At 38.7% G+C, this 23,903-nt stretch overlaps 2 protein-coding genes across 2 annotated transcripts in view; one reads left to right on the top strand and one right to left on the bottom strand.

The window, feature by feature from the left end:
- Positions 1–10,742, bottom strand: part of ext1c (exostoses (multiple) 1c) — a 93,900-nt gene extending 83,158 nt beyond the window's left edge. The window contains exon 1 of the mRNA XM_088328860.1: positions 10,552–10,742. The gene's annotated coding sequence lies outside the window, so the exon portion shown is untranslated. The remainder of the gene's footprint in view (positions 1–10,551) is intronic.
- A 3,855-nt stretch (positions 10,743–14,597) lies between these two features.
- On the top strand, positions 14,598–23,071 carry LOC148371008 (putative thiopurine S-methyltransferase). The gene is made up of 9 exons (XM_088328858.1): positions 14,598–14,849; positions 15,671–15,789; positions 15,858–15,950; positions 20,048–20,180; positions 20,295–20,347; positions 20,411–20,485; positions 22,355–22,440; positions 22,516–22,560; positions 22,638–23,071. Exons 2-9 carry the CDS (start codon positions 15,683–15,685, stop codon positions 22,754–22,756), a joined length of 711 nt encoding a protein of 236 aa, XP_088184984.1. The 5' UTR covers positions 14,598–14,849; positions 15,671–15,682; the 3' UTR covers positions 22,757–23,071.
- Positions 23,072–23,903: the final 832 nt, after the last annotated feature.

The raw sequence follows: 23,903 nt of genomic DNA, 5'->3' as shown, positions 1-23,903 counted from the left end.
TCATATCCCTCATGAGTGTGACCGACAGCAAGACAAACACATATAATAACAAAGAAAATAAAAGGGAAAAAAATAGCAAAAAAACACACACAACATTTTTTGGACTACGGCCAACCCAATTGCCCAAACACCAAAACAAGTTAGGCACCTCGCCACCTAAGTTGGTCATGCTTTCGTCCCTCCAGATGAAATGGGACACCAGAAAGCGGCCATGTCACTCGGGTCAGGGTGACACAACACACTCTTTTGTTCAACAGCAGGGCCCGACAGCTTTCACTGGTTTACCCCTGCCGCATCATGCGGGTGCCCATCCCATCCTTAAGAAGGAAGGGACAAAGCTTACAAAATAAAAATAAAATAACATTCTAAATGTTCAGATGTAATTCAAATATTTCTATAAAGCTAGATAGCTTGCCAGTCAGCTGTTTACCTAGACAGCCTGGCAGCTAGAGAAAAAGACAGCTAGATAGACAGACTGTTTTCTAGCTAGCTATATAGATGTATAACTAGGTTTTGAGATAGCAAAGATGGTACCAAGCTTTTGCAATAGAAAAACATGCCAAATGGATTGCTAGCAATGTAAAAAAAGTCGAGTAGCTTTCTAGACAACTAGCTAGCCGGACAGCTAAATGCAACACAAGTTGGATAGACCGTTATCCAGCTTCCTATGTACAGTGCATCCGGAAAGTATTTACAGCGCTTCACTTTTTCCACATTTTGTTATGTTACAGCCTCATTCCAAATTGTATTAATTTAATCTCTTATCTCAAAATTCTACAAAAAATACTACATTATGACAATGTGAAAAAGCTTTTTTTTTTTTTTTTTTTTAATTTATTAAAAATTTTCACTGATCATCCTTGAGATCTTGCTACAGCTTAATTGGAGTCCACCTGCAGTAAATTCAGTTGATAGGACATGATTTGGAAAGGCACACACCTGTCTATATAAGGTCCCACAGTTGAGTGTGCATGTCAGAGCACAAACACTAAGCATGAAGTCAAAAGAACTGTCTATAGACCTGTGAGACAGGATTGTCTTGAGGCACAAATCTGGGGAAGGATACAGAAAATTTTCTGCTGCTTTGAAGGTCCCAATGAGCACAGTGGCCTCCATTATTCGTAAATGGAAGACATTTGGAACCACCAGGACTCTTCCTAGAGCTGGCCGGCCTTCTAAACTGAGCGATCGGGGAAGAAGGGCCTTAGTCAGGGAGGTGACCAAGAACCTGATGGTCACTCTGTCAGAGCTCCAGCGTTCCTCTGTGGAGAGAGGAGAGCCTTCCAGAAGGACAACCATCTCTGCAGCAATCCACCAATCAGGCCTGTATGGTAGAGTGGCCAGACGAAAGCCACTCCTTAGTAAAAGGAACATGGAAGCCCGTCTGGAATTTTCCAAAAAGCACCTGCATGACTCTCAGACCATGAGAAACAAAATTCTCTGGTCTGATGAGACAAAGATTGAACTCTTTGGTGTGAATGCCAGGCGCCATGTTTGGAGGAAACCAGGCACCGCTCATCACCAGGCCAATTTCATCCCTACAGTGAAGCATGGTGGTGGCAGCATCATGCTGTGGGGATGTTTTTCAGCAGCAGGAACTGGCAGACTAGTCAGGATAGAAGAAAAAATGAATGCTGCAATATAGAGAGATATCCTGGATGAAAACCTGCTCCAGAGTGCTCTTGACCTCAGGCTGGGGCGAAGGTTCATTTTTCAGCAGGACAACGACCTAAAGCACACAGCCAAGATCTCAAAAGATTGGCTTCAGAACCACTCCGTAAATGTCCTGGAGTGGCCCAGCCAGAGTCCAGACTTGAATCCGATCGAACATCTCTGGAGAGATCTGAAAATGGCTGTGCACAAATGTCTCCCATCCAACCTGATTGAGCTTGAGACTTATTGCAAAAAAGAATGGGCAAAACTGCCTAAAGATAGGTGTGCTAAACTTGTGGGATCATATTCAAAAAGACTTGAGGCTGTATTTGCTGCCAAAGGTGGATCAACAAAGTATTAAGCAAAGGCTGTGAATACTTTTGTAAATGTGATTTCTTAGTTTTCTATTTTTAATAAATTGAAAAATGGTAAGAAAAAAAAGTTTTCACATTGTCATAATGGAGTATTTTGTGTAGAATTTTGAGATAAGAGATTAAATTATTACAATTTGGAATGAGGCTGTAACATAACAAAATGTAGAAAAAGTGAAGCGCTGTAAATACTTTCCGGATGCACTATAGATGTGTAGCTAGTTAGCAAGAGAGAGATGAGGACAAAGCTTGTTAAATACAAACATTAACAAATTGATTACTAACAATCAATATTTTCCAATAGATTTCTGTATTCCTAGAAAGCTAGGTAGCTTGTCAGACAGCTAGCTAGCTAGACAGAAAGACAGCTATATAGACAGACAGTTATCCAGCTAGCTTTATACCTGTACAACTCGGTAATAGGGTAGCTCCTGTAGGTAAGGGAAAAGCTTGTGAAACAGAAATATTCCAAAATGGATTGCTAACAATTCAATCTTTCAGATTGGTATCTATGTTGCTGGAAAGCTAGGTAAATAGCCAGACAGCTCTCTAGTTAGACAGTTATCTACTATATAGCAAGGTCAGTAGCTAGGTAGAAAATTTCTCATCTCATCTCATCTCATTAGCTGCACCGCTTATCCTCAGTAGGGTCGCGGGCGTGCTGAAGCCCATCCCAGCAATTATCGGGCAGTGGGCAGGGGACACCCTGAACTGGTTGCCAGCCAATCGCAGGGCACACAGGGACAGACAACTCAGATTCAGATTCAGATTCAGATCTACTTTATTGTCATTCTAGTACACGTGTATACAGAACGAAATGTCGATGCATCTGACCCCCACAGTTTCCTTGAATGTACAGATATAAATAAAGTCGTATTGTAATTGGCTACGTATAGTATTTTACCATAGTGCCGATAGTGCAAGAAGAGTAGCTAACCAGATGTGCAAAATGGGCAGTCAGGTTAACAAGTCTCATTCACACCTAGGGACAATTTGGACCGGCCAATCCACCTGAAATGCATGTCTTTGGAATGTGGGAGGAAACCGGAGTGCCCAGAGGAAACCCACGCAAGCACCGGGAGAACATACAAACTCTGGATTTGAACCCACACAGGAGGTTCCCAAGACCTTAGAACTGTGCCGCACACGCGCTATCCACTGCGACGCCGTGCTGCCCCGGTAGAAAACTTGTGAAACAAATAATATAAAAAAAATTTAGGCATTCTATATTGCCGGATAGTTAGCCAGGCGTCTATCTAGTAGGTAGGCAAGTTCCTTCGGTTCCTTACTAAGTTCACATTTCATAATCATAAATATATTACATGATTATTTGTCCGTTACGTATCATGGTCCATTTATTTCAAAAACCACACACGTTTACGATCTTCATTTATTAATTCTACCATAAACCAGACACTAACCTAAAACTTAAGTAGGAGATTTTTAGAGTACTGTTATACCCTGTGCGATTTTAGATTCATGTTTGTTTTTTTTTATCCCATAAAGCCCTAAAGGCAACCATGAAAGCAACACGGCATAAGCTGAAAATAAATTGGACACCCCAGCTTAGATAGTCTATTTGAGTGATGGAAGCCTACAATAGCAGTCCATAAATCTTGGGTGGCCACATCTAAAAACAGCATGACTCACGGCATTGTTAAACAGCAGCCAGCGTTTAGGTGATTCGGTGTTGGTGTCCGCGCACACATCTGGCGCTGTGTTTTCGCTGGCTAAGAAACGCCGACGTATTACTTCAGCGAAATGAGGTGTACTGAAGAAAAACACAAATTTTGCGGCCGGGCCTCGGCTAAAATTAAACTTTATGATTAAAGGCTTCAGATGTGACGGTCGTAGAGGGAACCAGAGGGCAACCGGACCGAGTTGAGTAATTGCAGACGCTAGAATTTGTAGCCTATGTACAGTAAACGCTGTGTTGAATGTGTCACAAGTTGGATGAAAAGTACCGTTATTTTTCACTCTATAAAGTTCACTGGATTATAAGGCACCCCAACCCCGAAAATACTAGATTGCCATATATAAGACACATGGAATTCAAATTACAATAAGGGCTACAGTGTATAACTGTAGTGCATTTTTACACTTACAGAATATATTAGTGTAATGATTGATCAGTTAAAAAATGTCGCTGCCCAAAGTTGTAAAATATTGTATGCAACAAAATCTAACCCGGGTCGTAGCGGTGAGATCGCTGTAATTTAAGATATAAATAAAATGGGGAAAAAATAGATGAGGAAAAAAAAATCTTTAGTGTATCTGATGACAAATCTGACTTTGCGTATATTTTTCAGGACGACTTTCTATTTTCTACATTTTGTAACATTGGTTTATGGCACCTCGAGAATGAATCGTGAGATAATGGATTTAAAAATCCTCTGTATTAGGGATGGACGACACTGAGAATTTTGGTATCGGTCCGATCCAAGTAAATACATGGTACTGTACCATCAATCGATAGATACTTTTGGCTTGAAAAAGTCGTTATCATTGAAAAATTGACACCCCACACTTCTTGAGTTTACAAAAAGGGTAAACACAGCACAGGGATATTAGGCACAAATAATGTCTCATTTTTTATTAAAAAATGACATTGTTAAGTTTAACAGTATAAAAAAATAATTAGATAAATTAAATTACAACAGTTTTAGAAGCAAAGGCAAGAGATTTAAACCAAAAAAGCAACAGTGTAACGAAAATACATTTACAGTATGACAACTAGAGAACTAAAATACCTTCCATTGCACAATATTTTGAAAATACAACCAGTAATACAAACAAAGTGTTAATTGTCTCTCATTGACACTGTTGCCATAGTGACAACAGATTTAAGTTATCGTTCAGGGACAGGAACATGTTTAAGTTACTGGTTGCAGCTTGTTGCCCTACGTAGGGTGAGGGAGAAAGGTTCCGCTGTCGCAATAGAGAACCGTCGCTTTTAGAAGCGAAGTATCGATCTGATCCAAGTACAGTACTTGCTTATCTCAATATTTGGATCGATCCACCCACCCATAATCTGTATAAATAGTGTTCTATTGCTAAAACACAGGTGCTCTTACCACGGCTACCTGGGTTTTGTTCCGTTGCATATAATCTTTCACGATTTTGTTCAGCGATGTTTTTTGATGAATCAATCATCAAGCACATATGGTTGTATACTGTAATTATGTGTATAGTCACGCACATGTATTTCCAATATTATCAACCATATTTGATGGTACTTTTATATGTCTGACCAATACGGGGTTCTTAGAAGCACATTATAGTCTGGAAAATACGCTCTTCACATGCATTTCCAATAAAAAGAATGTTTCTTTATATGTTCGCTTATTAACTCGTTCGCCAGCAACACATTTGTACTCAACCTAATTACAAGCCGAGGTTGATGAAACCCTGGAAAATATGGCCCACTTGAACGCCATGGGGGCTAATTAAAAACGACCCCTCAGCCACCTCGAAACTGGCGACGCCGCTGCTGAAAAAAACGCGATTCGTCAGCGGCTCGTCTCGCAAAGAGAACATAAACTTGTCTCAAAAATCCGCAGACACTGGACCTCAAATTGCTTCCGGTGAGTGCCAAGTCCGTTTACCTTAAGCATTTACAATTTTATATTTTTTCAAGTTTTGTCCACGTTCTGCTTTGTAGTTGTAGTCACAATAGTAGCAGTAGTAATAATATTTGTCAAAGTTATGGTATCAGAAGCCTAGAAGCAGTTAATGTTAGAGTAGTAGTAGCAGCAGCAGTAGTAACAGTAGTCATTGTATTGGTTGTAGAAGTAATAGCGGTGGTAATAGAAGCTGTAGTAATGTCTACATTTTTGGTGGTAGAGGTAGTAGGAGAAGTAGTCATAATAGTGATACTAGTAAAAGTAGTAGTTGTTGTTTTAAAAGCAGTATGTTAGTAGATGTAGTGGTTTTAGTTGTACTTAAAACATATTGGCATTTTTAGTAGTAGTAGTAGTGGTGATAGCAGTATTTCTAGAAATAGTAGTAATAGCTGTACTTTAGTAGAAGTAGTACTAGGAGTAGTAGAAGTGACAATAGTACTAATAGTAGTAATAGCAATATTTTTTAGAAATTGTATTACCTATATTTTAGAGGTAGAATTATTGGGAGAAGTATAGGCAGTAATACAAGTAGTTACTACTACTTAGTAGTAGTAGCAGTAGAAATATGAGTAATAGTATTAGTAGTAGTAAGAATAATAGTAGTAAAGTGGAGGCAGTAGCAGCTGTAGTCGTAAAAATGGTAATTTTAATAAAAATAATGTGGTAGTAGTAGTAGAAAAAAGTGATTGTACTAATAAGAAAATTGCTAATAGTAACAGAAGAGTTGTAGTAGTAATAGCTATAGTAGCAGTCATAGTAGTAGTAAATTTCTACTTAAATACTATTATTAAGTATTAGTAGTATTTAAAGTATAGTAACAGCAGTATTTTGGTATTAAAAGTGGTAGTAGTAAGAGCAGTAGTAGCAGTATTTTACTGGTAATAGTAATAGCAGCATTTTAGTAGTACAATAGTTGCAGGAGTATTTCTAGTAGTAGTAGTAGTAATAATAGATGTATTTTAGTAGCAGAAGCAGTAGGGGCACTGCTAGTAGTAATAGTAGTCTTAATAGCTGTCATTTTACAAGTCGTGCAATAACACTAATTTTTGTAGTAGGAGCAGTTGTGTTTCTAGTAGCAACGGTAATAGTAATACTAGTTGCAGTACTTTTAGTGGTTGAAGTAATAGCAGTATTTTAGTAGCAGTAGCAGTCTATTTTTTAGTCGTAGTATTATCAGTAGTATAAGTAGTAGTAGTAACAGTGATAGTACCAAAAGTAGAATGTTTATAGCAGTATTACACTGCAAAAAATGTATCCTTTTGGCAGTAAATTTTGCTCCTTAACATATACTTTTTGTAATTAAAATAACTTGTGGTGGTAGTAGTAGTGCTACTGGGAGTAGTGTTTGTAATAACGGTAGTAGCGGTAGAGGTCAAATGAGAAAGATTGAAGCAATCCTTGCAATTCGGACTCCCCTTCACACGAGAGAGGAGGCTTGACAAAACACCACACACATAAAATCCCAGTTAAGATGAAAAGCCGTCGTTTCCCGAGAGATAACTCATCAATCAAAGAGAATCTGCGAGAGGCGGCTGTCAGGATTTGCCTTCCCGCGAGAGCCCCATTCTTCCATCTCAGATAATGACAAGAAGTTAAGGCTTCTCTCATCAAAAACCCACAATAAGTGAGTTATAATTCATTGCCAAATATAATCGAGACATAACTACCGTTGATATGGAAAATAATCATTTTATGCACCGTTTTTTTTCTCCCAAATACGACCTACACTTTAAGAAGGGGAATTCAAAATAACGAGCAGTGTAAAAGTCGAGAGTTCTCAAAAAACTAATATAGACTATCCAGACAAAATATTAGGTACACTTATGTAGTTTATTGGGATCTGTGATCATTAGGGAAACATCACTTTTTTTGCTTTTGCAGTTGTTCGAGTAGCACAAAAAAATTAAGGTCAATTAATAAATTGATCACTCATTTTCGAATTTTTTAAATAATTGCAAACTCTTCATTTTACTATTTCAAACACAAATGTACTTATCATCAGAATTCAACAAAATTATTTTTTGTCTAGCGTTCTAAAATAAATTATTCATATAAGTAGTTGAAAAACAATCTTTATTTTGGGGGGTTTTCAGACATGTTATGAGTGCAGGGTTCGTACACCTTTTTTGTGGCCAAATTCAAGCACTTTCAGAGCCAATTTTCTGATTTCTGCAGTATCTGGCATCATGGTCTCTTCACCTGTCCTCCACGGAGCGACACATAGGAAGCAAAGACGTTTCACGTGACAACGCAATACAAACAAATGCCAGCTTACATTAATCATGAGAAAAGAAAAAAGACATCTGAGCAGGGCTGTCGGCATAATTTTTAAGCAAACTTGATTTATTTTTCTTCATTTAATGCGTGGTCTATTGAATCAGACTGCCGGGAAACGTGGCAAAAATTTCAAGGGGTTTACAAAAACTTCACCCATAATTCAAACACTTTTCAATCATTAAAAACAAAACATTAAAATTCAAGCAATTTCAAGCATTTCAAGCACATGTACAATACGTGTGAATGAAACAGATTTTTTTAAACAATGGTATATTCAACAATTGTTGCGTTTTAGAATACACTAATTGAAATGAAAAGATCAGATTAATAAATACATTTTCAGCCAGATACCATACCTTTGAGTCTCATCTCATTAGCCGTACCGCTTATCCTCATTAGGGTCGCGGGGGGGCTGGAGCCCATCCCAGCCATCTCCGGGCAGTGGGCAGGGGACACCCTGAACTGGTTGCCGGCCAATCGCAGGGCACACAGGGACAGACAACTCATTCGCTCATTCACACCTAGGGACAATTTTGGACCGGCCAATTCACCTGAAATGCATGTTTTTGGAACGTGGGAGGAAACCGGAGTGCCCGGAGGAAACCCACGCAAGCACGGGGAGAACATACAAACTCCGCACAGGAAGTCTGGAGCTGGATTTGAACCCACGACAGGTTCCCATGACATGAACTGTGCCGCACAAGCGCTAACCACTGCGCCGCCGTGCTGCCCCATACCTTTGAGTATTATACAGATATCAAATACAGTCATTAACAATACATTGAATTTCATGCCCTCTGCAAAAAAATGACTGAATATCAATAGGTGAGGTCCCATGCCTGATATGTGGTATTGGTACTCCCCAAACCCTAATAAATAGTATTGAAAACTAATGCATAGTATTCATCATTCAGAGACATTTTGTTCATACTTGCAGATAATTACCTTTATTTTTGTAGTCACTGACAAAATGAAGTAAAGTTTTCTTCATGTTCATGTCATAGATAAACAAATACTAAATGCTGAAAACATTAATACATAAAATTCCATTCCTTCTTGAAGATTAAATATTACTGGGTTGGTAACAATACTAGGTACATTGTCTCAGTACTCCCCCCGTCCCTCATAAGTGGTTTAGAAAATGGATGCATAGTTATTATTCATAATCAGATAAGAGTTTTGTTACTAATTGCAGATAATTTCATTTATTTTTGTAGTCATAATTTTATTCGTTATGTTTAAAAAAAACATAGCATCTGCTTTTATTTTGGAAGAGAATAACACAAATTTTGGGACAGGTTTTGACATGCTACCAACCAAACTAATAACAAAATTATTTTTTTCCAGAACAGATTCCTTCCTAATCGACAGATTAAAACATTTTAAAGAGGGAGTCGATCATTCTTGGTATTTTAAACATGATTTTATAATTATTGTATTTATGGGATAGTAAGAAATAAATACACATATTTTAACCTATGGCAGCACGGCGGCGCAGTGGTTAGCGCGTGTGCGGCACAGTTCTGAGGTCGTGGGAACCTCCTGCGTGGCCTTACTGTGCGGAGTTTGTATGTTCTCCCCGTGCTTGCGTGGGTTTCCTCCCACATTCCAAAGACATGCATTTCAGGTGAATTGGCCGGTCCAAATTGTCCCTAGGTGTGACTGAGCGAGTGAGTTGTCTGTCCCCGTGTGCCCTGCGATTGGCTGGCAACCACTTCAGGGTGTCCCCTGCCCACTGCTTGCTGGGATGGGCTCCAGCACCCCCGCGACCCTACTGAGGATAAACGGTGCAGCTGATGAGATGAGAAATAATGAGATTTTTAAGTATCACACACAAAGCATTTTTAAACTGTATGAACTAAATTATCCATCCAGATTTTAACCTATGAAAAGGGCCATTTGTAATTTCTGTCGAGTAATGATGGCATTATATTTGTTCAAGCAGTAACCAATCAGAGATTGGTATCAGAAAACAAGCTAGCTGTGATTGGTTGTTATAATTATAGATTATAATACCTGTCAAAATGGCCGCCCCGTGGATCGAAACAGGTGGAGTTCATTGTTGAATTAATTACACACAAATACTGTATCGTTCATTTATTTTATCTTTAATAAACGTAGGATTCATGTGGGTAGGATATTTTGAACGGCACATGTTGGGAATATGTATTTTAAATCAGGTGGCAGGAGCAGGACAATAATAATGCTGACCTGCACGGAACCGGTACATCTGTACAGTGGCAACATGATACTCAATAATTAAATTCCAGACAGAATTGGTTTTGTGCAAAGTACACACCCACCTCCCTTTTGGGGGGGACAAACTCCATTTATATCCATGAAACTAATACAATAGCGAAAACAGTATCTTATTTTAACGTAAACACGCAAAAAACGGGGGGAAAACAATGGAAATTGAATTAGCTGGTCCACATTTTCGCTGGTCCGCATTTTGTTATTATATAAAACTGAGGACAGTTCAACTCACGTTGAAAAAAACTGTTTTCAGAATTACAATTAAGAAAAATGCAGTCATTTCGAGTGACAACATCCAAAACATCAACACTCGAGAAGCAAAAATCAACCTTCAAGATCCCGCTTCCCTTTCGAAACCCCACGGTTCTTACCGTCCAAAACCTCTCGGGCTCTAGTGGTTCGTTTTCCTTTTCACACCACGTCCGGACATTGGGTCATAAAATTCATGCGACGAACACGGTTCCCTTGGTCGGGATACGAACTGAGAAAGATGAGCTTTAAATGATCCATTTTTTGCTCATCCACTACGGTAGCCATTCGAGACACGCCCCCCGGCGCCTCTGATTGGCCCAGACGCTCCCCCCGACGTCTTGACTGTGAAGGGAAAGAAAAACAGAACACACCTCTGGACGAGACGCGGTTCTGAGGGTTCTGTGACCCAATTACGCACGAAAAGCCGTTTTATTTGTTTACTTTTTCAAATGAATACCTAGTGTATTAGTGCACAGAAATTTCAAGCAAGTTGCTTATAGGAACCACTGGGCTAGCTCCTGTCAAAAGCTGTTGAAATAAACACATGAATAATTCAAAATGTACATTTTCTGAGAGATTTTATACATTTGAAATACTCATGCAGAGTAAAAAAAGAAAAAGGGAAAAAAAGATGTATTATATATATATATATATATATATATATATATATATATATATATATATATATATATATATATATATATATATCCATCCATCAATCCATCCATGAGATTGAACCTTCCTGTGTGGAGTTTGCATGTTCTCCCCGTGCTTGGGTGGGATTCCTCCGGGCACTCCCACATTCCAAAAACATGCATGTCAGGTTAATTGGCCGTGAATGAGCGAGTGAGTTGTCCGTCTCTGTGTGCCCTGCGACTGGCTGGCAACCAGTTCAGGGGTTTCCCTGCCCAGTGCCTGAAGATAGCTGGGGTCGACTTCAGAACTCTCTCGACCCTACTGAGGATAAGGAAAGGATAACACATTTTTTAGCCAGATACCCTAACTTTAAGTATTTAGTAAGTAGCTGTCTCCGGGCAGCGGGCAGGGGACACCCTGAGCTGGTTGCCAGCCAGTCAAAGGGCACATAGAGACAGACAACTCACTCGTTCATTCACACCTAGGGACAATTTGGACCAGCCCATTAACCTGACATGCATGTTTTTGGAATGTGGGAGGAAACCAGAGAGTCGGGATGAAAACCCACACAAGCACGGGGAGAACGTCCAAATTCCACACAGGAAGGCTGGTAGCTGGATTTGACCCCATGACCTTAGAACTGTGCTGCGTACGCGCATCAATCAAAACTGTGAAAATATATCTTGTGACTCATTTGGAAATTTTAGTTGATGAAGATTATATCACAGTTTTTTGCACTATTGTTACGATGCACTATTTTTCATTGAACTATTATTATAACTTGGGCCAGTCCATGGGCGTAACTATTCCGTTTTGGTGGTCCTTAAGCACCCCACAAAATTATGGCATTTGCAAAGTTTTCTTTTCCTAAAAAAAGGGTAGGGTATGATTAAATATGATGGAAAGGCGCTGGATAAAAAAATGAAATCAAAACAAAAGGTAATTGCGTCATTGTAATCCTGTGCAGTCCTTTGAGACATTTTTGTGATTAAAGGCTATATAAATAAATGTGACTTGACTTGACTTCTCATTGCACAAACTAACGGCATCGTTTGCTGTGACGCTCCTTATTATTGAGCGCCCCCCTGCGTTTTAGAGTTGTAACCCATTTTTTTTTTCATTAAATGTTCTCTTTCTTTCTATTTAATTGGATGCAGTCTTGAATAATTAAAGTTAAGATTAACAGACATTTTAAATTCAATTTGGGAGTTTCACGAGGAAGTCATTGATCTGGTTGGATTCCATGATACCTCAGCGCTGCCGCCATATTAGATGTGGCAGTTGTGACATTAGTTATTGTTTAGTCGAGGGAGTTCATTTTGTTATACAGCACTTTACTCATTCCAATGAATTGTACAAAAACATTAACATTACTTTGAAAGCTAAATGCCCTGTTTTTTACACTCTGTCCTCAAGTTTGTCTCGTTGTCTCAAAGTTATAGAAAAAAAGTATGAAATACGTAAAATAGCTCCAATTTAGGTTACAGAGAAAATGAAAAAAAATATTGTTTGGAAAAAAAAACTTCTGCACAATAGCTTTTTATCTCACAAAGACAACGCATGAAGCGGGGGTCTCTTAAGTGGTGCCCCTGAGGACAGCTGAGGTGCCCGCTAACCTGCTCTAAAAATAGCTCACCATTGATGGGTTGTTGTAATTTTCTAATAAAATATTTTTCTAGCGGTTGACTGAGTCTATTCAACCCAACTTCCAATAATTAATTTGGTTATAACCGAGTAATAACATAGTAACAACATCGTAGTAACATGATAAATTGTTGTTTTACAAATGCATATCAAACTGGGTGCCTTTTGCGTTAATTACTGGTAGTAACAAAAATTAGCTCTCTGCTTGAAAAACATTAGACCTCTGGCCTAAAGTTTGGTGGCAGATACTTAACCATTTTTGAAAAGTTACGGAAAAAATACATTGTTTTTCTTAAATAAAATTAGAATAAATACAATAAAAAATAAAATCAAATTTAAAAAAGAATGCCGGCTCATAGTGCTACCCATGGATGCACTCAACACCGTTACCATAGAGTCCCAGAAAGCTGGAATAACCTTTTATAGGTAAAAATAGGTTTGCGTCTTTTTTTATTATTTAATCTTGTTGAGAACTTCAGTAACTCCAGTCCCTCTGTATTGGTGGCTTACATTGTTTCAAAGTTTTTCGAAAAAAGGCTGCACCACATCGCCAGACTCACTTGCCTTGATTTATAAAGTGGACGTACAAGAACATATAAATTAAAATGCTTTTCATGTTTTCCAGACCGTTTTAGCCATTCTTGTGGCATGTGACCATACTTTATATGGTGACTTCAGTAGACATGAAAAAAAGATGAGGAGCTTCCTTTAGCTTTGTTGTTAAAAAGTTTTTTAAAGGTTTTTTAAAAAATTCTTAAAAATATCCTATTAATACAGATTTTGAATTGTATTTTTTTTTTTAATGAGTTTCATATAAAGTGTAAAAATGCCAATCCAGTTGTTTTTAACTTGCATAATTGATCCTCATCTCATCAGCCGTACCGCTTATCCTCATTAGGGTCGCGGGGGGGCTGGAGCCCATCCCAGCCATCTCCGGGCAGTGGGAAGGGGACACCCTGAATTGGTTGCCAGCCAATCGCAGGGCACACAACTCATTCGCTCATTCACACCTAGGGACAATCTGGACCGGCCAATTCACCTGAAATGCATGTTTTTGGAACGTGGGAGGAAACCGGAGTGCCCGGAGGAAACCCACGCAAGCACGGGGAGAACATACAAACTCCGCACAGAAAGTCTGGAGCTGGATTTGAACCCACGACAGGTTCCCATGACATGAACTGTGCCGCACAAGCGCTAACCACTGCGCCGCCGTGCTGCCCATAATTGATCCTAACATATTTTAATAACGGCAGCATGGCGAAGCAGTGGTTAGCGTGTGTGCAGCACAGTTCTGAGGTCATGAGATCGAACCTCCTGTGTGGAGTTTGCATGTTCTGCCCGCTTGCGTGGGTTTCCTCTGGGCACTCTGGTTTCCTCCCACATTCCAAAAACATGCATGTTAGGTTGATTAGCCAAATGTTCCCTCGGTGTGAATGAGCGAGTGAGTTGTCTGTCTCTGTGTGCCCTGCAACTGGCTGACAACCAGTTCAGTGTATCCCCTGCCCACTGCCCGAGGATGGCTGGGATGGGCTCCAGCACCCCCTCGACCCTACTAAGGATAAGTAGTGCAGATAAAGGACGGATGGATATTTTAATAATGTGTTTTCTGTTTTTTTAAAAAGCCTTTTTCTTGTTTTCATTTTTTTTATTCCCGTAATGAAAGCACGTGTTGTCCATGACAAAAAGTTACCTGGATGAGAATCAGCTGTAAAATAAGCACGTTACGGTATATTTTCAATGTACATACATTCCATTAACAGGGAGGTTACCCCGCCAATGTGGCCGCCTCGTGCGCTCACTGGTTATCTGGCTCCCCCAGCTCCCTGACGTATCTAGTGTTCTGGTCCCGTCTGTGATGACGACACTTCCGTATTTTTACCGCGAACGCTGCACCAGACTCCTCCCATATAATAAAGTACAACAAAAAATCTAATTCCTCGTTGAGGCTTGACAGGCATACACCCCTCCATTTTGCATGTTAACACTCACGATATTACCCTGCAAGACAAAAATCAGCGTACACAAAATTGGAATTTGAGTCCACAGCACGCCAACCTTGCAGGAAATATATTAACGAAAGTTCAACCAATTTCTACTTGGAAAAACTACGGTTTTCTTGAATGATCAAGGGTGTAAGGTAAGCGTTATTGAGTTTAGAGAACTCTATTTCCGTAATGCTTTTGCCAGTAACATTAATATGAACTCCGTACAAAATGTGTGACATAAACTAATGATGTCATATTACCGCTAGATTATTCATTGTGCGGTGATGGTAGATTTTCATTATTTGTTTGGGAGTTTTTTGTGTGTTTTGGTAATCTCACAAAATGTCCCTACGGTAGAATAAATTACACATTGTAAAACCCCGGGTTAGTTATGACCTTTAGCATTACAACGTACTTGTGTTTTAAACATTTGTACTTGTCAAGGGCAATGTTTTGTCCCCATTATGTGATCAACTAGGAAAGAAATGTGCCATGTTGTCAACAATTCCAGGACCAAATCTACGCCCTTTGTGCAAGTCAAGTCACTTTTATTTGTATAGCCCTTTTTTACAGAATGTCTCAAAGGACTGCACATGCCACAATTACACAGTCTCCGATCTGAAACCGACATTCGGGCAAGGAAACACTCAAAAAGCTCAGCGTGAGGAAAATAAACCTTGAGAAGGGGCCACATGAGTGGTAATCCCCCTTCCAAGAAGACCATGCTGCAAAATATGTTATATTGGGTAACGATGCACAAAACATAATCAACTTCAACAAAACAAAGATAAAAGAATAAAAAAGTTATGACTAAAAAGTAAATGACAGCAACAACGCAGCTTCCCATCTCAGCCGACTGGTCGATGCAGATGAACGTAAATGTTTTTAAATGACACTCACTTCTGGTGCAGGTGGCACTGTGTAATGCAGTATGTATAAATGAGAATATACATATTTATATGCTTCTTTACAGTTGCAATCAAACATGAGCAACTTGCTAAAAACTCAAGAAGATCGGGTCGTTGCCCTCCAAGAATGGGAGCAACGCTGGGAGGAAAACAGAATCGGCTTCCATAAGTCGCACGTACACAAGTCTGTGGAATTAATTTGCACGAAAAAAGAGAGACAAGCTTTCAAAATAATGATATGTTTCTTTGCAGTTTGCTGGAAAGTTATCTGGAGAAAGTCCTGGCTGGACGAACAGACGTTCGCTTTTTCTTTCCCCTGTGTGGCAAAGCTGTGGATATGAAGTGGTAAGTAAACTTGCAGTGTAGTTAACCCGTTTATTCATGTGGGTAATGTTCCAAAATTAGCACGTGAAAGGCCAAATCCGTGAAATTGAAGCTTTTATGTTTTTCACAATTATCACTCGATTAAATACTCTATTATACACAGAAAAATAAGGGAAATTATTTTATTTTTTACAGGCTCAAGCATATTTTAGCACGTATAAATACCGTATACGTTATTAAAGTTTTTTATTTTTTATTTTATTAAGTATTATTGTCTAATCAATAACTGAAAGTGGAGACTATTCATCCAATCAGTATGCAGAACACAATGTACGATGCAAATCAGTAAATAAATAAAGTTAATAAGAGTGAAACTCGTTCTAGTGAGGGTTCACTGTATTGTGGACCCTTTTGTAACCAGTGTAGAACTACTGTATGTATGTATGTATGTATGTATGTATGTATGTATGTATGTATGTATGTATGTATGTATGCAGGGATCAGAATTTTCCGCGGATCCGCGGATTTCCGCTGTTTTTGAACCCCAAAGGCATTCCGACTTTTTCACTTTTTCTCTTGCGTAGCAAACAAATTCAAAATCCGACTGTCTCACTCTTTCCTTTATTGCTCTGGCGCACCCTGGCGGCCGTTAGAAAAATTGGCCGCATTGTTGCTCAAGCTGCAGGGACTGAACTGCATTTGAAATTATCTTGCAGTATTTACAAAAAAATCAGTTATGTGGGCAAATTATTTTAATCTTCTAAAAATGTTACTTAAATGATAAATATAAGCATGGTTTTGGACAAGTAAATAGCCTAAAACCCATGAGCTTGGGGGGTGGGGGGGGGGGGGTGGGGGGGTGGTTGGGTGGCGCTCCGCCCTGCTTTATTCCTGGACCCTGGCTATTTCAGCTGAAAATGAAAATCTCCATTCTGATCCCTGTGTATGTATGTATGTATGTATGTATGTATGTATGTACAGTGGCTTGTGAAACTATTTGGCCCCCTTGAACTTTGTGACCTTTTGCCACATTTCAGACTTCAAAGATAAAGATATAAAACTGTAATTTCTTGTGAAGAATCAACAGTAAGTGCGACACAATCATGAAGTGGAACACAATTTAGTGGATGTTTTAAACTTTTTTAACAAATAAAAAACGAAAAAGTGGATGTGCAAAATTATTCAGCCCCATTTAAGTTAATACTTTGTAGCGCCACCTTTTGCTGCGATTACAGCTGCAAATCGTTTGCGTTATGTCTCTATCAGTTTTGCACATCGAGAAACTGATAATTTTGCCCATTCCTCCTTGAAAAACAGCATAGGCTCAGTGAGGTTGGATGGAAAGTGTTTGTGAACAGCAGTTTTCAGTTCTTTCCACAGATTCTCAATTGGATTGAGGTCCGGACCTTGACTTGGCCATTCTAACACATTGATATGTTTTTGGTGAACCATTCCATTGTAGCTTTTGCTTTATGTTTTGGATCATTGTCTTGTTGTAAGACAAATCTCCGTCCCAGTCTCAGGTTTTTTTGCGGACTCCCATCAGGTTTTCTTCCAGAATGGTCCTGTATTTGGCTCCATCCATCTTCCCATCAATTTTAACCAACCTTCCCTGTCCCTGCTGAAGAAAAGCAGGCCAAAACCATGATGCTGCCAAGACCATGTTTGACTGTGGGGATGGTGTGTTGAGGGTGATAAGCTGTGCTGCTTTTAAGCCAAACATAAAGTCTTGCATTGTTGGCAAAAAGTTTGATTTTGGTCTCATCTGACCAGAACACCTTCTTCCACATGTTTAGTGTGTCTCCCAGGTGACTTGTGGCAAACTTTAAACGACACTTTTTATGGATATCTTTAAGAAATGGTTTCCTTCTTGCCACTGATCCATAAAGGCAAGATTTGTGCAGTATACGACAGATTGTTGTCCTATGGACAGATTCTTACACCTCAGCTGTAGACCTCTGCAGTTCATCCAGAGTGATCATGGGCCTTTTGGCTACATCTCTGCAGTGTTCTCGTTTGCCCGCGTTCCTGCGTCCTAGACACATCATTTTTGCTGGGGACGCATAGTGTCAAATCAAGGTGTGTCCCTGGGACGCAACTTTTTTGACACAAAATTGTCATTACCCGATTACTTTAAAAAAAAAAAGATTTACCACACTCCAAACTTTTCGTCAGGCAGATCCACCATTATTGTTTTGGTCTCGCGGATCGAGTTTTCGTATGCACGCCTACATCGGCAAACGAGATCTCGTTGCTTCGAGATTACGTCATTGTTGTGGTGGTTGTCGTCGAGTCAAGGTGAAAATCAACACAAAATTGGTAATTTCTTCATAATGCAGAAAGTGATAACAACGGCAATAATTCCGGCACGAAAAAACGGCGGAAAAATTCTTCGGAAGATCCCGCAGGCTAGGAAAACACGTGCTTTGAAGCGAACGATTCGACGAAAGAAAATGAACGAAAGAATACTTCTAGCAAGAAAAGGACTTTTCTGCCAAAATGGACTAAATTATATTCCTGGTTACGCTATGAGGAGGATGATAATGGATTGGACCTTGAGAAGGCATTACAACTGTGGCGGGACAGCAAACCACGAAGAACATATAAACTGAAAAATCTGAAGTGATAACTCCTTTGTATTACCAATTAACTGTGATGATTAAAATTGAATAAAAATATAGATTGATATAATTATTTCAGCAATATTATTTTGTATAATGTACAATATTGTTGTGAACTAAAAAATCTTGAAGTGATAACTGATTTGCATTACCAATAAACTGTGATGATTAAAACTGAATGAATTTATAGATTTATATTATATATTTGTCGCAGATATACAATTTCAACCTCGATAACACTAAATTTGGGGGACCCATAGATCTCTGTTGGGACCAGTGTTCACTCTAAGCTGCGCGCGTGCGCAATTGCGAGTCCCCGGGACCCATCACTTTTCAGAGGTAAAATGAACACTGATCTCTGAGCTGAACGTTTAGGAGGACGTCCCGATCTTGGTAGATTTGCAGTGGTCTGATACTCCTTCCATTTCATTCTTATTGCTTGCAAAGTGCTCCTTGGGATGTTTAAAGCTTGGGAAATCTTTTTGTATCCAATCCAGCTTTAAACTTCTCCACAACAGTATCTCAGACCTGCCTGGTGTAATCGCAGTTCTTCATGATGCTCTCTGTGCTATAATTGAGCTGAATAATTTTGCAAGCCCATCTTTTCATTTTTTATTTGTTAGAAAAGTTTAAAATATCCGATAAAGTGTGTTCCACATCATAATGGTTTCCCAATAATTGTTGATTCTTCACAAGAAATTAAAGTTTATGTTTGAAGTCTGAAATGTTGCAAAAGGTCACAAAGGTCAAGGGGGCCAAATAGTTTCGCAAGCCATTGTATGTGAGCTGTAATAACGTGTTTCGCACCTGCTGGAAATATCAGTTCAACAAAAGTGGCAGGAATTTTATTTAAATAAAGTTTTGTATATGAGAGAAAAGGGATGGGATTTAATAAGTTTTCTTTGTCCCTCTCCCTTTTAGGCATTCTTTTATGATTTAGGTTATATTTTTATGTGTACACAAAAAATATAATTGCCTGAAATGAATGAATTAACGGAATGAAAATCGAAATGAACGAACAATATCATTAGTTATTAACATGATCCATTTGTTTGTGGTACTGTAATAAATTCTTATAGACAGTAATGACATAGTCATAATGTATAGAAAAAAAAATGTCCTCATTGTCACTGATTACCTTGTAGTTTGCATTGTTCTCAAAATGATTTGACATTGTACTCTAAGATGAACATGTAAAAAAAACTACAAAGAAAAAAATTGAAATAGAATTTCAGGCTAGATAGGCAAGGTAGTCCTTGTATAGTTGCTTAAATTGTAAGTGGATCAGAAAATGGTGCAATGAAAATAGTGGAATGACATTAGCAAACGTAAGTTTAGCTAATTTGTTTTTCAAAAAATACGTATAGCCCAGTAATCAGCAGCTATGCTGTTTATGAGCTGTTTAGTGTGATTGACCCCCCGCCCCCTTAATTTTACTTTCCATGGTTATGATCTCTATTATTTTGATGCGCAACACCCCTACCCCCCTTTCCTCAGGCTAGCAGACTTGGGACACTCAGTTGTCGGAGTAGAGATCGCTGAAAAAGCCATTCGACAGTTTTTCTCAGAGAATAACTTGACGTACAGCGAAGAGCCAGTAGCTGCCATACCTGGAGCAAAGGTCTTCAAGGTAACTTATGTTTGGAGTTGTAACCAAGTGCATCTAAAGTAATATAGTGTCAGAAATTGATTTTGTTTATTTAGGTTTTGTATGTGTTCTAATCACTTTCACATCATTCCTCAGAATTTCGAGAAAAACATCTCCTTGTATAACTGTGATCTGTACAGCTTATCTAGGTAAATATTTACAGCGTGTACATTTTATTCGTTGTAATTCTTATGCTAATCTTTTCTTCGTAGTTCTGTTGTAGGTCAGTTTGGAGCTATTTGGGACAGAGGATCTCTCGTAGCCATAAATCCAAAAGACCGACAAAAGTAAGACTTCAAATACTACATTAAAGAGATAGTGTGTAATATTTGACCACTTACAAACTACGGAGGGTCGAAGTCACCAAACCACGCCATTATTCTTGTCATTTCTTTTGTCATGCCTTTTGCAAGTTTGTTTTGTTTTTCTCGGATTACCCGTAGCAGCAAGATGCCCGATAATTATGTCAGTTCTCTGGTGGGAAAATACGGCGCGCAGGCCACACTCTACCTGTCAGAAGTTTTAACACGGCCCGCCATGTAAAATGATAAAAATCAAATTTTGAAAAACATTTAAATACCCGCAGACATTTTTATGCACTCACGATTATTAAATCAGTTAATTTTTTTTAAAGGTATGTATTAGATATACAAAAATACTTCTAGATTAGCCCTATTGGATTTTGAAATGTCCAATCGTATTATCTACTTTACACCTGCTATGGTGGATTTTCATTAAAGTGTTGTAATATTAAGCCACACCCTACTGGTTTTACCCAAGAGAACAGTTCAATTTAGAATAGCTTCTCACACATTTAACAGATTTAAAGTCAAACACAAAATCCCTAAAAATGAAAAACAATGAAAATAATTAAAAATATGAACTCTTCAGTGCTATAAATAAATAATAAAATGCAAAAAGTAAAAACGCAATAAGTAAAAGAAAAAGATCATCAGTCTCTAAGATTGAAAGATTGGATGCACTCTGCTTTGGCACAATATATACAACTAAAATGAGTCATCTTTGGCCCATTTTTATGCTTTTTATACATACAGTACCTTCTTTTTTTGTCTTTTGTATTGAAGTGCATTATTACCTAACATCCATAGAGACCTTTCTGCGTTGTAAACAAGCTGCGCGTTCATCGTTGAAGCAAAATGGCAGAATTCATGTCAGTTTATACCAGCTTATTGACACAAAATGATTGTAGATTATAGATAGGAACATCTCAAAATTGCTCAAAGGATTTGCTAGTAGCAATTTAGCAACTTTATTTTAGTCATCAAAGTCAACCCCCCAAAATTTTTTTGATTGGCGCTGGACTTCTTCCTTTAAAGGTATTGGAAAAGTTGAAAAATTGCCCTTGAAAGTGTTTAAAAACTGCTTAAATTGGCCATGACAAATGTTGTAGGTATGCTCAAATAAACTCTTCCTTTTTCATCTTTTTAGGGGTTTGTATTGGCATTCAGACTGTGTTTGAAACTGTTCTTTTCTTACTTTCACCCTTTTCATCCTGGAATAAAAGAAAACCCCGACCACGCACGTCAATTCACTCTCCTACTACACACAACCAACCTCCTCTTTCTCCAGCGCAGTGCGTTCCGCGGCAGGTACGGAGGGTAAAAGTTAGAATAAAGCAGATAAGTGTGGTGGGGAAAAAATAATTTAGAGTGTTGCAAAACCAATTGGATGAAATGGTACATTTATAAACATATATAAAATGATGTATTAATATCATGTATTGCAGAGGCATTGGATTTGTGACTCTATCGGCATGCATAAAAAAAATAAAGCAGTAGTTTTTTTTACCTCGGGCCCCGCTGCAAAACTCTTAAACTTAATGCAGCCTGCAGATCAAAAAATTTATCCACTTTGCTCTAGGTGAGTATCATGTTATGTAAGATAAATGCAAATTTCGAGTATTTCAAAAATGCACGTTTGTATACTAGTTTTTGTATTTTTGCAGATATCCTACTGAGGATAAGCGGTGCAGCTAATGAGATGAGATGAGACGAGATTCAATTTTTTTTCTTTACTAGTAGAAGGCAATAAATAATACACACTGTCCGTTTGAAAAGTAGTTTTTCCCTTAATACTGACACCACTGGCGGAAAGCGTTACTGCATGTAACAATTATGTAATTTTTAATTCCATAGATACGCGTCGCTCATCGTTTCTCTGATGGCCAACGACTGCAGATACCTTTTGTCCACGTTGACATACAATTCGGAAACTTATGAAGGTAATTTATTTTCATCAATAGCAAAACACTTAAGTGAGTTTTGTCAATTTTTGTTTTTATGTGACAAACTTTCAGGCCCCCCTTTTGTCGTGCCCAGTGAGCAAGTGCACGGCCTTTTTGGTGAGTATTAATACACAATTTTACATCAGTTACAAGTATATATATGTATCCTTACAGTACTTTTGTTTTCCTTGCAGGAGAACGATGCAATTTAGAGAAGCTCCTTTTGGAGGACGTCACAGAGGACAGACACCGGGCCTGGGGTGTAAACTCCATGATTGAGGAACTCTACCTCATCTCACCGAAAATAAGCTAAACGCTAAGGACAACAGATCAGTTCTCGTAATACGAAATAACAAATAATAATAACTAATAATTGTATTGTCCATATTCCTAAAACTGCACAATGACATAATAATAACACAATATTTACACAGTAAAAACACATAAATTAAAGTGTTTTTATATTGTTATTTTCATAATTTGTATGATAAAAATTTGAAGTTGCTCGCAACCTTAAAAATGTTGGCAAACGCCACTTGATCAAAGTATATTATCACAATAAAGGGCATTATAATAATGTGTGTAATGAGCTTTGACGGATCTAAAACAATAAAATTCCTCATCCATTTGGTGTGTAATGTCAACTGACATTTGCATTTCGGACGTCAGGGGGCGTCAGAGGAAAATAAATTCATAGTTGCATGAGCTGGTCCTGCTACACTTAAAGAACATAATTAACTTTACAAAAAATATACTTTTAATCTATTTTATTTGTTGCTTTTTATTAAGGCACATTGGACACACATACACACACAAATAGCATTGATCATTAATTAACAAAAGGAATACAGCTGTACAACACGATAATAGAGTACATTGTGTCCAAAGGGAGTATGGTGAAGCCAAAGATAGGAAACGCGATTGCAATTGAATAGTACCAATGGAACAATGTACAAAATAAATATATCTCAGTATCATTTTTGCATTAAATATGTGCACAGGTAGGCAGCACGGCGGAGCAGTGGTTAGCGCTTGTGCGGCACAGTTCATGTCATGGGAACCTGTCGTGGGTTCAAATCCAGCTCCAGACTTCCTGTGCGGAGTTTGTATGTTCTCCCCGTGCTTGCGTGGGTTTCCTCCGGGCACTCCGGTTTCCTCCCACGTTCCAAAAACATGCATTTCAGGTGAATTGGCCGGTCCAAATTGTCCCTAGGTGTGAATGAGCGAGTGAGTTGTCTGTCCCCGTGTGCCCTGCGATTGGCTGGCAACCTGTTCAGGGTGTCCCCTGCCCACTGCCCGGAGATGGCTGGGATGGGCTCCAGCCCCCCCGCGACCCTAATGAGGATAAGCGGTACGGCTGATGAGATGAGATGAGATGTGCACAGGTCACAACAATCACATCCTTCATGAGGATCAGTGTGCGTTATGTTTCTAATTGTATGAAAATTGTAAATAGCATA

Source organism: Urocampus carinirostris, chromosome 2 (assembly GCF_059441175.1).
Source record: "Urocampus carinirostris isolate Australia breed hairy pipefish chromosome 2, RoL_Ucar_1.0, whole genome shotgun sequence".
In the NCBI taxonomy this organism is placed as follows: domain Eukaryota; kingdom Metazoa; phylum Chordata; class Actinopteri; order Syngnathiformes; family Syngnathidae; genus Urocampus; species Urocampus carinirostris.
The sequence above is the reverse complement of the archived record's forward strand: the minus strand, read 5'-3'. Positions and strand labels throughout refer to the sequence as shown.

Coding starts and splice junctions, on each gene's coding strand:
- LOC148371008 (XM_088328858.1), top strand. CDS start 15,683: ATGAGCAACTTGCTAAAAACTCAAGAAGATCGGGTCGTTGCCCTCCAA. Junction 15,951..20,047: donor AAAGCTGTGGATATGAAGTG/GTAAGTAAACTT, acceptor CCCTTTCCTCAG/GCTAGCAGACTTGGGACACT. Junction 22,561..22,637: donor GCAAGTGCACGGCCTTTTTG/GTGAGTATTAAT, acceptor TTTTCCTTGCAG/GAGAACGATGCAATTTAGAG.